Raw genomic sequence first — 13,012 nt, 5'->3', positions numbered from 1 at the left:
ATTCATTATTATGTCAGCTCAACCTGGTCAGTCGCCATTAGTACTCAAAATTAGTTTCCCAACTAGAAAATCACCCTAAGTCATTCCAGAAATCAAATTATCAGGGAGAACCATGATGAACATTTTCCTTACTGGCAAGCAAAAAAGAGAACCACTATTTTCCATCCCCATCCTAAAATATATCAAAGATGGTGGGTATAGATCCTATGCAAAATGACTTGGTTGTCTCTGATAAATGGTGAAATATTTAGGTAAAAGAAACCACTTCTAACCAAGAGATCAGAACAACTGCATAACCAGAAACTGAATACCAATGTTTATACTGACTAAAATTCCAGAAATTTTTGTTCCAAAAATTAAGACAGTAAAGATAATATTATAAACAAAGAGTATCTTTTGAAGACTAGATTTTTAAAAAAAAATCCCTCTGAACTGATTGTTATGTTTTGTATAGAACTACTATTTTAAGTTTACATGAAACAATTGTATTTATTTAAACAAATTTGCCAAAATACAAAAGTACGGCATTGACAAGACTTTCATTCCTTTCTACAATTTTTAATTATGCCTTTTAGCAGCATCATTTTCATGCACAAGATTTACACCCTGAAGGTAGAAAAATATTTCAAGGCTAACTTTCCTTTTTTTTCCCTTTCATATTTAAGTAATACACATAAATAAGTTTGTTTTTTTTTAAATCTGTCCTTAAAAGTTCTTTTATAACCTTAAGTCCTTCCCCTCCGTTTGTATATTCTCTCTCAATAAAAATATTCTGCAAATGAAAATTGAAGCAGGAGCAAAAAAAAAAATCCCTTTATTTTTTCATAAATGAAAACCATATGGGCATGAGTAATTGAAACTGACACTAAAGTCAATTCAGGATCTCCTCCTAATTTATCTTCACTATACTAACTAGAAAGACACACCCAGAAATAAAATTACTTTCATACTAATGGATTTTTAGTCTCTTTGGAAAGGTAATGAACAAGGTGACAAACCAGAATGCTTGTTAAGATAAATTAAGAATTGGGCCCAAAGCATTAACTATAATATCTAAGCAAATAACAACTTTGGAGCTACTTATAGTCAAATACCACTGACTCCTTCTAGTCTCAAACTAACAAGGTAATTCACCCCAAGAAAAGCTTTCCCATTCAAACAATTTTTAAAAGCTCTGTTATTCTATATTTTTTTACAATACCTGGTTCAGAGAAAGTGTCACTAATATCATCATCTTTGTCATCTTCATAATCTTCTTCTTCCTCTTCTTCCTCCTCATTTTCAGATAGCTCATGTTCACTGCCAAACCCTTCATCATGGTCTTCATCATCAACATCATCTTCATCCTCTTCATCTTCTTCAGGGTTGCATTTGGCTTGTTGCTCACCCAAGTTGTCAGAAACAAAAAGAGAATAATTGTGCTCTTCTTTTTTCTGGGATGGATCTGAGACCGATGTGCTGGCAGAAAGACTGCTGCTTTCTCCTGACACAATTAACCCTGTAGCCTCCTGGGAAGGAGGACTAAGAAGTAGTTCCTGGGTCTCTTTAAAAGGCAAAGTAGGAGTTATGTGACTCTGAAGTGTATCAATTCCTTTTTTTTCTTGTCTCTTTGCTACAGCTCCACAATAACAGGTATTTTCCTTTGCTGCATCAGCATGAACCTGGCTCAACAAGGGCCGAGTCTGCTGAACTGGATTGATCTTTACTTTTGCCTTTTTAACATAGTCTTTACATTCAACATGAAAATTCACCTTTTCATTATGATACAAGTTGGTCTTCACCATGATTTGTGTGCTTGATGTGGGTTTGCTTGCCTTTTGGACACAGTCTGACAAAGGAACCTCAGCCTGAATAGTCTTAGATGAGCACACTGGGGCAGCCGCTCGGGTTGCTATCTTTTTCCCAGGTAACGAAGAGGTCAAGGGGTTCTGTTTGACACTAAAAAGCAAGTCAGGATAATAAAGGGAATCAGATACTGGCTGAGAATCCTCACTATTAAGTTGGGCCAAAGTTGGAGTTTTACTTATGACCTCTTCATCTTGGTAGGGGCTAGAGAAGTCATCAAGACCCAGGTAATCCACTTCTTTTGTTCCCCAGATGTCACAGCTAGTCAGTTTAGTATACTTTGTTAAGTCTTCACAGTATGTATCCCACTGTTCCCAGTTTGAGGTTAAAGCAGCCTCATTATCCAGGACATCTGTGAAAGTCTCCAGATTTTCAACATCTTTGCACTCCTCCAAAGAAAGAAAGTTGTCTCTGGGATTCTGTTGGTAGTTCATTTCTCTATCCTGAGTAGGAAAATGAGACAAAAAACAGCACTATATTTTAGGGGGAAAAAATACAATTCCCCTTTCTCCTTTCTCTTATTTACAAATGCCACACTAACTTGATTTATTTTACATTAAAGCCAAGACACATATACAATTTTATATAATTTCCTTGCCTCCAAGAATTTAACAAAAAGTAGGGAAATATGTCCTTTAAGTGGTTCTTGATACTGGAATTTTTCAAATGCTCTTCCTTTAAGTCTGGAATATGGCACAAATATTAAGAGCTCTTGGTTTTCTACTATAAATGCTTCACATGAGGAAGCTATGATATCACAAATATGGTTATTTCTGCCACCAATGCATCTAAGAGCCCCTCTATACTTTAACAGACTGTCTTCATGAGTTTCTGTGGCTAAAAATATTCATCACCTGAAGTCCAATCTTTTGTTGACAAGCCTCTCCACACTTGGCTAGGCTGATCCTCAGACTACAGGCATACAGGTTGTCACTTGGACTGTGCTCAAAGCCATTCCAGTGTGGTAAGACCTGAGGGACATTACATTATACTGACATAACCTTTGATAATTCAAGGTTACCTTTGTGCCACAATGAGGCACTGAAAGACTTCAGTGGACATTCTATAAATAGCAGTGCCGAAAAAGGTTTGTTTTTTTCTTGCTCCTTTATATTTAGAAAAATTTGATATCTCTTTAACAGTAATCACAGTAATATCACATAGATCATCATGGAAAACTATACTGTCTTATTAAGAAGGAACTTAGAAGCAAAAACAAGATTAAAGATAGCTGAAATTTAGGCAAGAATAAGATTCAGGACATAAGTTTGATTCTCATACCCAAATGTAGATACAACATTCTTGCGGTATAATATATATAATAATGCAAATGTAATAGTAGCAATTCTTATTTAAAGTGTTGAATTTCCTCACCTAAATATAACTGACAAACCTATTCAAATATCACTTGTGACTGCTATTTGTTCACATACTTTTGAATATGTCATACTTTTTAGTTTAAATTACAATTATTTCTTCATTTGCCTTATCTGAATTTTCAACAAATATGTTTCCTTACTAAATTCAAGAAGTTTATGTAGTTCTAAAAATCACTAGAAGTAGGCTTATTAGAATCAATATTGACCTCACATTATTCTTGCTCTCCATTGCTTCTCAATTAAAAAAAAGAAACAAAATGCCACCAAAAAAAAAAAAATATATATATATATATATTAAATCAATTAAAATAGAATCCAAGAAAGTACCACTTACCAGTTCATACATAAAATCTGGATCTGAACTGTTTGCTAAGAGATCTGTGCTCATCAAAGTCTGTTCTGAAAACGTGTGGCTTCGAAAGGCATCCCCAAAAGGCGGGTCCATTCCGCTTACACTAGGCTGTAATGAAATAATTTTAATTTAAAAACCTTAAGTCTTCAAGAACTACTATTTTATTATTCTCCTTAAAAACAAAACAAAACAAAAAAAAACTACAGTTTGAAACAGTTTACTTTAAAAAAAAAAAAAAGTAATCTCTAGCAAGCAAAGCTTAATAGGGCTTTGTTTATCTACCTCAATCTACATCAGGTGAATGATTTAAAAGGTAATTAAAATTGAATATTGTATCAGAAATTGCAATGGTTAATCGCATTAAATTTGAACCATCAGAAGATTATTTATCCACCAGAGGATCACAGTCTACTCAGCAGATGCTTTATATAAAACTATATACAGTGAAAACATTTTGTAACAATAAACTCTACTAAAAGATGTTTTCTGTTCTAATTTCCTATAGTAGGAGACTTTCTAATATTTCTAAGGGGATGAATTGATTAAAGTTATAGCAGTAGTTTTCATTTTCCTCCTATAGTGTCACACTATGATATTAACAACTAATAGATCACTTGAGTCACTGCTCAGCACTGATAGTTTGAGCCCCTCAAAAACATAGGAGCCAGAAATAATTCATCATACTCCAGGAGCTGCCTCTTCTGACTCCACATAAAATAGAACCTTATAGTTCAATCTTGTTATTATATCAATGTCACCCTTATTTCCTGATTAGAAGAGAAGAGTGTAGAAGATTTGAGGCCAGGAGTAGAATAAATAAATAGAGAAGCAGATCATTAGAAGGGAAGCATATTAGTAGTTTAAATAACCAGAATAGAAACAGGAGTGGTTTCATTATATGTTAGGATTTATTGGCTCAGTGGCTGCTTCTAAAACAAAACTGATTCAAAATCAATCTCTATCATTTTGTTCAGATAAGCACAATTACTTTTATCTACATTTTGTGCTTTTTAAAACGTATATGATAAAAATCTTTTAAAAATAGCTTTATATATAGGTAATCAAAAGCCAAGGGGTATTTTTCAGACAACAATCTGAAAAGATATTTCAATTAATTAAATCACCTATAGCCTCTGCTTTTCATCGCCCTTTTTCTGATACTGACTTATGGGAACTGAAGTGGTATACCTGTAGGGTACCTCATGGTAAGAGAGATGGTTCCCTGTTGTTGTTTCAACCACAAGAGAAGAAAACTGTCCTTGGCTCCAGGAACTAGGAAGCACCAAATTTTATGGTTTGTGGAATAATCTACTACTAAGTGAAGTTAGCTCTAGCCTCTAGCCTCTTTTACCTGTCCTTATTTTGAAAGATGATGCTATAAGTCACATTGATAGTTATCTGAAAATGCAGATGTGGACATACTGCATACATGTAAGGTTAGTAAAGAAAAAGAAGTTAAAAAAGGTGACAATCTTAACATTAACTAGGACCTTCAGAGGATACCTAATCCAATCTACACCTGAACACTATAAAATCTACCCAGTCATTCAAACTTGGCTTTAAAACTTATACTTTGAAGTAGAGGGAAGTAGGGGAGGTCAGATCCCAATGAAATCCATTCTACTTTGTAAAAGCTTTTAATTGTTGGGAATCTTTTCTTACATCAAGCCTAAATTTACCTCTGAATTTTCGAACAATGCCTACTTAGTTCTGTCCTCTAGAAGACAGCAAGTACATACTTAATACCTCTTCCGAAAGATGGGACTTTAAACATTTCAAAAGAGCTATCAAACTCTTACACAAGTGTCTCCTCCAATTACATGTCCCCAGTTCCTTCAATGGACCTTCATCTGGCAAGATCCATTACCATCCTAGTTGCTCTCTTCTGGACTCTTTCCATTTTATCAATATTCTTCTTAAATAGTGCTCAGAATGAAACAAATACTTTGGATGTGGTCTAATTAGGACAAAATATAGCAGGACTATCAATTCCCTAGTCCTGGACCCTATGCCTCTCTCATGTAGCCTAAAGTTACATTAGTTTTTTGAGTTACTCTATCACACTGTTGACTTATGTTAATTTGAAGTCTTTTCTCTCAGATCTTGTTTTTCAGAAAACTGATGAGTTATTCTTTCTTCATCTTGTATTGAGAACAATGATTTCTGAAAACATAAATGTAAGATTTTACATTTATTCCTATTTAATTTCCATTTATTAGATTAGTTTTTCATTTGGGCTTATTGAGATATTTTTTCCATACATTTATCTAAGACATTGATAAAAACATCAAATAACATAAACCAGTTCTGAATCTTGCCTAAATACTAATATCTCAAACACATCTTTTGTATATAAGAACATTAAAGATTTTATCAACTATTTTTCTAAAATCTAGGGTAACTATAAAGCTACAGCACCAATCTAATAATTAGGCCCCAAAAAAGGAAATTAGGCTACTTTGATAATGCTCAAATAGATTTGTAATCTCAGTGATATATGAATGTTCTTTTCAGATGCAGATTGCAAACCATACTTGCCTGCCCATACATTTCAACTCTTATTCTTTTCCTAACTGAAGTTTGTCACAGAACTCTGATCAATGAGCAAGCCTTCCCTGCTGTTTCATAACAAATCATAACAAATCAAATTAACAGTATTCCAATTTTCTTTTTCTCTTGTCACACAAGGAACCCATTTTTATTTTGTCATACATTTCTCTGATGACATCATTCACTTCAATTGCTCTTTTTCCTAGTTCCTTTCATTATGAATTGAAGTTACCTTCTGAGAGATACTCAGATTTAATCTTTTGGAGACTATAGTGTTCCCCAACACGTATCCATACAATAAAAGAGATAAAATAATGGTATTAAGTCTTTGGGTTTTGTTTTTGAAATTGATCTTTGTTTTTGAAAGGAATATGGGGTCATTAGAGGAATTTTGCAATTTCCTGAAGGTAATTCAGATTTCTCTTGCTATCCAATTCTAAGAGGACTTGCCCTCTCTGACCAAAATATGCTGATTGATGGATGAGCTCTATAGGCTGTCAACTGAACTGTATGTTATGATTGGCTAATAGGCATTGTTCTTTGAGCCCTTCTCCCAGTGCTCAGCAACACTGCAAGGCTTCCTGCAGGCAGCAAAATGTCATGTACAAATGGGGGCATCTGAAGGACCTCACTATGCATAAAGAAAACCTCTTCAGTGGAAATATTTCCTCCATGAAACTGTTGAACAGTTTTGTATGTATTCCTGTTTTGTACCTTGTCTGATATTAATGATCAGAGAGTTTTTGGACAATGTTATCCTGAATAATCCTGATATAGAAGCGGTATACAAATTGTTTAAAGAGAGTATTTAAGGTAGCATTTTGCTTTACCAAATCAAATACACACATATTTAAAAAAAAAAAACTTCAAGAATAGTAGAATCTTGTATTCTTGGTATTTTTAGTCAATTTGTAATGGTGAAGACATATACTTCTGTGGAATATCATTTGTGAAATCCTGCCTGATTCATATGAATACTTTATCAAAAAAGCTCCCAAAGCATATGTAGACTGTTCTCATAAAAATTTTATAAAGATGGGAAATTAGGAATTTAAGTCAGTAGCTGTTGACTTTGTCACCCTTTTTTAGTAATAAAGTCTGAGATTCCCCTTTAGTATCTTTTCCTCTTTCATATAGCTATGAAAGCCTCACAGCTGTGTTGATCTCCGCTGTGTATATGTGATCTAATCCAGCTCTCTAGATCAGTCTGACTACCTGTTCATGAAACCATGCTGGTTTTATGTAATTGCTGCTTTTCCAGAACTATCCCTTAATAATGCTCTAAAATTTCACTAGCAATCAAAATTAAACTCACTGGCCTAGCATCTACAAATCCCACTCTCCTCCATTTTTTGAAAATCAGGATATTTATCTTTCTCCACTTCAGCACCTACCCATTCTTTCATTGTCTTTTAAAGATCATTAAGAGTGGCTTAGTAAACACAATTGGCAATTATTTTAGCTCCCCAGAATACAGCTCATTTGGGCCTAGTGACTTTCCCTCTTGCTCTTTTACCATCTACCTTTAATGTTTAAGCCCTATTATAAATCTTTTCAAATTCCATCCTTTATTGTCAGACAGAAAAAAACAAACAAACCCATAAGTAACATAAAAGTTGACCGGTCCTCTATCTTCTTTATCCTGCTCTTTTCCCTGCTATAATTAAATCCCTCTTTTTGAGGTTCTTAAGTTTCTTTGCTAGTCCCAAATGACTCTGAACTTTGGAACACCTAAGCCTATTTTTATAGGTACATTAAAAAATGTTTTATTAATGCATTTATACCACATTCACTTCCTAATAGTCCTTCCCCCTCTATATCAGCACAGTATTTTTCCTTACAAGAATGTTTAACCTGTGATTCCCTCAACCAGAAAATTCTTTTAACACTGATTGGATAGCTAAGTCCCAAGGAGTTGCACTTATAGAACCTGACTACTCTTTACAATAAATACTATGCCATGCTGCTGCAGTCATCCTCAATTGTCTGCTCTTACATCTTCTATACATCTTAAAAATCTAAGATGGTCAGTGCAATTATGTAACTATCTATAAAAAAATCCTTTTCCCACATTATCAGAATAGGTTTGGGATTTTTTTTTTGTGACTTCAGAATTTTGATAGTTGTCTATTCTCCTTATGCTCCTTTGCCAAATTGTAACCATAGAATCTTAACAATCCTTTCTATGAAACAAATGAAATTTTAACTTCCATATCTATGGTCTATGTCACCATCCCCAACTTTCCTATTCTTTTATATAACAAAATCTAAAGTAAAAGCCACTTTTCCTACAAGGTTCCAGTAATTTGTACCTCTGAAAATAGCTGTTCCTTGTTCAAGGAATCAGATCAGAAGAAAAATGTACTTCATTAGTTCCTCAACTTTTTGAAGGCAAGTCAAGAAATTATGAACTACTCTGCTTTTGAATTATTATCCTTTTGAAGAGGCAATGCTTCAGCAGATTTTTAAATAATTTAAGTTCTTCATCATTAAGTTAAGTTATAACTCCATGCCAGGTTCTGTTCTATCTTTATAGCAACTGCTTGCTGTCCAGGTGGTCTGTTGTATAATCAAATGAAAGGGGTTTTTTTTTAAATTTTTTTTTAATGTTTATACTTCCATTGATCTTTACTCCAGTTATTTCCATTGTGCTTCCTTCCTCTGTATCTTAGATTCCCTAATGTTGATAGATATCTTCTTGATGATCTAATATATGATGCTACTCCATCCCACCTTTTACCTACTCTATTCCTTTTGAATAAGGAACATCCAGAATCATATTTGAGACAGAAGTCATAGTAAGCTATATCTCAGTGTTATTAATGGGGTCAAATTTGTCTGCTTGAATTGGGATCTCTTGTTTACTCTGCTTATTATATGTGTGTGTATACTGCATTTGAATATAAATATCTAAAGCCATGGGTTTTATTGCTTGCTCCTTTCTTGAATTTGGTATCCTATGAATTTCTGAGCCCTTGAGGTTTTCAGTTTCTTACCCAAGACTTCATAAATTCTTAGCAATGCTCTTCAAATTCCTTTTAGAAGTATTATGTCTATCTAGGTGAATTATCAGATGTAGGTAGTAGTAATATTTGCAAAAGCAAGTAAGTTTCAGAGACAGATTGAATTAATTAAATTCAATGTTTGGAAGCTACTAGAGAGAGCAATGGCCAATGTAGATAATTGCTTTTGGGTCAGTAGAATTTTTCACATGCTCAGTCTCTTAATAATAGGCTCTAGAATTCAGAGAGATGGGCCAAGCAAAAGAGTAGGTACTCTAACTATAAAACCTATCCTACTAATAGTTACATATATTTATTTTTGTGTCATACACTGTATCCCCAAATCACCAACTTCTTACTTAGCTGAATAAGGCAGACATTGAATTGGTATGGGGCTAGAGGTTATAAAGAGTAAGAAAAGCCCTATTAAAGGAACCTTGTTTGACTTTCTCTAGGCTCCAAACTCCAGAACCCATGATAATTCTAAATAATCAAAATATTAAGTACATATTCTAGGCCTCTATATGAAATAAATCTATCTGAAATTGTCTCTGTATTTAAATCCATTGTTAAATGGATAAGGAAGTAATTTGGTAAGGAGAAGATGAAATGAAAAATGTTTAGAAAGAAGGATGCAAGCAAAAGAGGAGAAAAAAAGAAAAAAGAAACATCAGACTAAAAGAAAAGATTCTGATTGGAATAGCTCACAGTGGGAAAATACTAAGAGAAAAAAATGTCCCAAGAAAGTAATTTTGAAGTTATTTTTAAAAGTTGTTAAGAGGTAAGGAAAATAATATGACCTGATTCAAGGGGATAAGAATATGAATGATATCAAAATGATGGACTGAGTAAGTAAAGGGCAGGAAAGATCTAGAAGAAAAAATAGCTTTTTGGTTTCCTCATCACTGTCTCTGTTTTGGCCTCATTTTATGGGCATATGTGAAGGAGAGTAGAGTGGAAGTAGAGTCTTAAGATAAAGCTGATATAGTTGTGGCAGTTTAATGATCAAAAACTGGTTTAGGGAAGTATTTGTTCTGTTCTATCCTTATAGCAGCTGTCCTAGCCAGTGTAAAATCAGCAACTCTCACACTCTCCTGACTTTTTTGGACATATTCCTTACTGCTTAGTGCTGAGTTCTTGAGTTGCAGCCGAGAGGAAACAAGGAGCACATGTCAGAATAAAGACAGACTCAAAAGCAGGATTGGCGTCACTTGATAGTGGAATGAGGGGAATGGTCAGAAATGAATTGATATTAAGAAAAAACAGAGTTTAGTTCAGGAGAAAAAAATAAGGAAAAAGGTTTAATCAATTTAATTGATTAATAAAACAGACTACTTTGAAAGAAATACTATTTTTTATATTGTAGTGTAGGACAAAAGTGTCAAATTCAAATCAGATTAACATATAATTGAAAATTTAAAAAAATAAAAACATTACACAGGTTATGTTAATTTGAAGTTTTCTAAATCAATTAACTACTTGTAAGAATCCATTTCTATTTAAGTCTGACAATATTAATGAGGCATGCTCATTATTGTCTTGTTAAAAAGTATATAAGGTAGGGGCAGCTAGGTGGAACAGTGAATAGAGCCAGGAGGACCTATGTTCAAATCCCGTCTCAGACACTTAACACTTCCTAGCTGTGTGACTCTGGGCAAGTCATATATAGATATAGTGGTTCCTGATTTGGACAGTTCTAATCCCTGAAACCCAAAGATGACTTGCTGACTAGGGTTCAGGACAGATGTACTCTTGTGAGACAATTTCTTTTCAAATGCCTACAAAAATAAGCCAATAGCCCAATTCAGCAACAATGTAGACATGTATTTGGACACAGCTATGGAGAAGGCCTATGTAGTCTACCCTCCATCAAGAACTGATATGGCATGGAGATTATGGGAATTCCTTGTATTCATTCAGCATTTTCTAAACACAAATCAGGGACCAAAGATCTGATACAGGATTTCCCCAGACAAAGAGATGAAAGCAACTAAGGAAATGGTGTGTTTGTTGCAGAAGTACATGGCAGAAGGAGACTTGTGCTTGCCTCTTAAACCCAAGAGGGAAGTTCATAAACAATGTTCATGATCCCACCAACCTTCTGGTTAGAAGAGGGGATTTTGATTTCAGATATAGTATGATTAAGGAATCTAACCTTTTGGTCAAAGAAGGAAGATATACTGGGCAGTGCTTATCTTGGAGGTTACCACTGGGTAACATCAAGTCTGAAAGTTCCCAAGTTTGAGAATTCCAAGACCTGGCCTTCTAGAGTGAAATAGTATTGTTGAATTATGGTTCTCTTGAAAAAGTCACTAACAAGGCTCCTGCTGCTAGAGATGAAAACAATAATAGAGGGATAAGAGATTTTGTCTTGCATCTATTCAATGTGTGTTCTTCAGACATTATTAAGTCTCATAGGAACAGTCCCAAAGTATACTTGCTTTATGAATGAAATCTAAACTTTAAAGGAATACAATGTAAGGGGTGAGAATCTTATTGTAATAACAAACAACTGTTTTACTGGCAACTTCAATTTTAATTTATTTCAAAAAGTATATTACAAGTGCCTTTTAAGTTGTATGTATCTATGAGTTTTTATGATCCTTTTGTATCTTCCAAATTTTCTGCAGGATAAAATAATGGTTATTTTCCACCCAAACACATGTTACCTTGATGTATGGGAGCTGGGGGTTCTATTACTCACATTTGTGGAAATACAGAGCAAGATATATTTGGAGATTTTCCCAGTGCAAACTCCAAGTGGGGCAACAGGCCAAAATTGAGAAAAATGCCCTTTTTTAACATACAGGATTGTACCTGGTCTGTATAAGACCAAACACATAGGGAAGCCTTTTTCTACAAGTTAGAGAAATGTAGATCTATACAACCAATGGCTCTGACCTTTGCTGAGCTCAAATATAAAGAGGACTACTCACAGTAGATTTACTGGGGATGTAAGAATTTACAACACCAATAGTACTGATTTCTGCTGAGCTAATATAAGAAAAGACTACTCACACTCAGTAAGATTTACCTGAGGCATTTCCAAGCCCAGATCCTGAGAGTCTAATTCCAAACTTTTTTTTCTTGCTTGTAGATTCCTTTCCAGCTTTAAATTCACGATAAAAAATAATTTATACAATAAGTGGCAGATTTTCACCGGAATACCTTCAGTTCAATCGCTTGGACCTCTGTTTTCGTTAAGTAGTTCTGCATGAAACTAATGAATTAAAAAAAAATAAAAGTAACTTTACTGAACTTTTTAAAAAAAAAACTTAACCTTTCAAAAATAATCAAAATCACATTAACAGAAGCAAAAAAGCAGAAACAAATTAAAACAGTAACAGTGTTTGGTAAGCCCAAGAATATATTCTACTATGGTAAGGACTTTCTATTTTAAAAGAAATGCTAAGAAAACTGGAAAGCAATTTAACAGAAATTTGATTTAAACCCAGTATCTCATATCATATACCCTAATAATTTCTAAATGAATAAAGTATAAAAGTAATTTCCTTAAAAAAAAAAAAAAGATACCAAAAGGAAATATCTTTTACATTTGTGGTTGTGGGAGACTTCTTAACCAAACAAGGGATGGAAATGATCAAAAAAGTCAAAATCAGACTTTAGCTACATAAAATTTAAATTTTTTACATAAAAAACCCTTTACTGTATAAAAGAAAACACTAAGTAGGGGGAAATCTCCGTATCAAATATCACAACTAAAAATCAAATATCTAATATATATATATATATATATATATATATATATATATATATATATATATTCCTATATTTGTACCCCATCCTGTCACAGACCTTCTTACTCAGAGAAAAGCTATCAGTGCCCTTTCAATTTCTCCCTTTAAGACAAAACATCCAAACTT

General features: G+C 33.7%; 1 protein-coding gene across 3 annotated transcripts in view; it reads right to left on the bottom strand.

Annotated features, from left to right (window-relative positions):
- Positions 1 to 13,012, bottom strand: part of CREBRF (CREB3 regulatory factor) — a 48,980-nt gene that overhangs the window by 15,846 nt on the left and 20,122 nt on the right. The window contains exons 2-4 of one of the 3 annotated variants that reach the window (XM_074292085.1): positions 12,163 to 12,348; positions 3,559 to 3,684; positions 1,202 to 2,288 (exon numbers count right to left, since the gene is read on the bottom strand). In XM_074292085.1, coding sequence (XP_074148186.1) covers positions 1,202 to 2,288; positions 3,559 to 3,684; positions 12,163 to 12,171 — 1,222 coding nt within the window. In that variant the 5' untranslated portion in view covers positions 12,172 to 12,348. Of the gene's footprint in view, positions 1 to 1,201; positions 2,289 to 3,558; positions 3,685 to 12,146; positions 12,349 to 13,012 lie in introns of all 3 variants that reach the window. The other 2 variants (XM_074292086.1, XM_074292087.1) reach the window with 2 other exon arrangements.

The sequence above is a fragment of the Sminthopsis crassicaudata genome, chromosome 2 (assembly GCF_048593235.1).
Source record: "Sminthopsis crassicaudata isolate SCR6 chromosome 2, ASM4859323v1, whole genome shotgun sequence".
NCBI lineage: Eukaryota > Metazoa > Chordata > Mammalia > Dasyuromorphia > Dasyuridae > Sminthopsis > Sminthopsis crassicaudata.
Note: the sequence above shows the minus strand (reverse complement) of the source record. Positions and strands in the feature narration are given on the sequence as shown.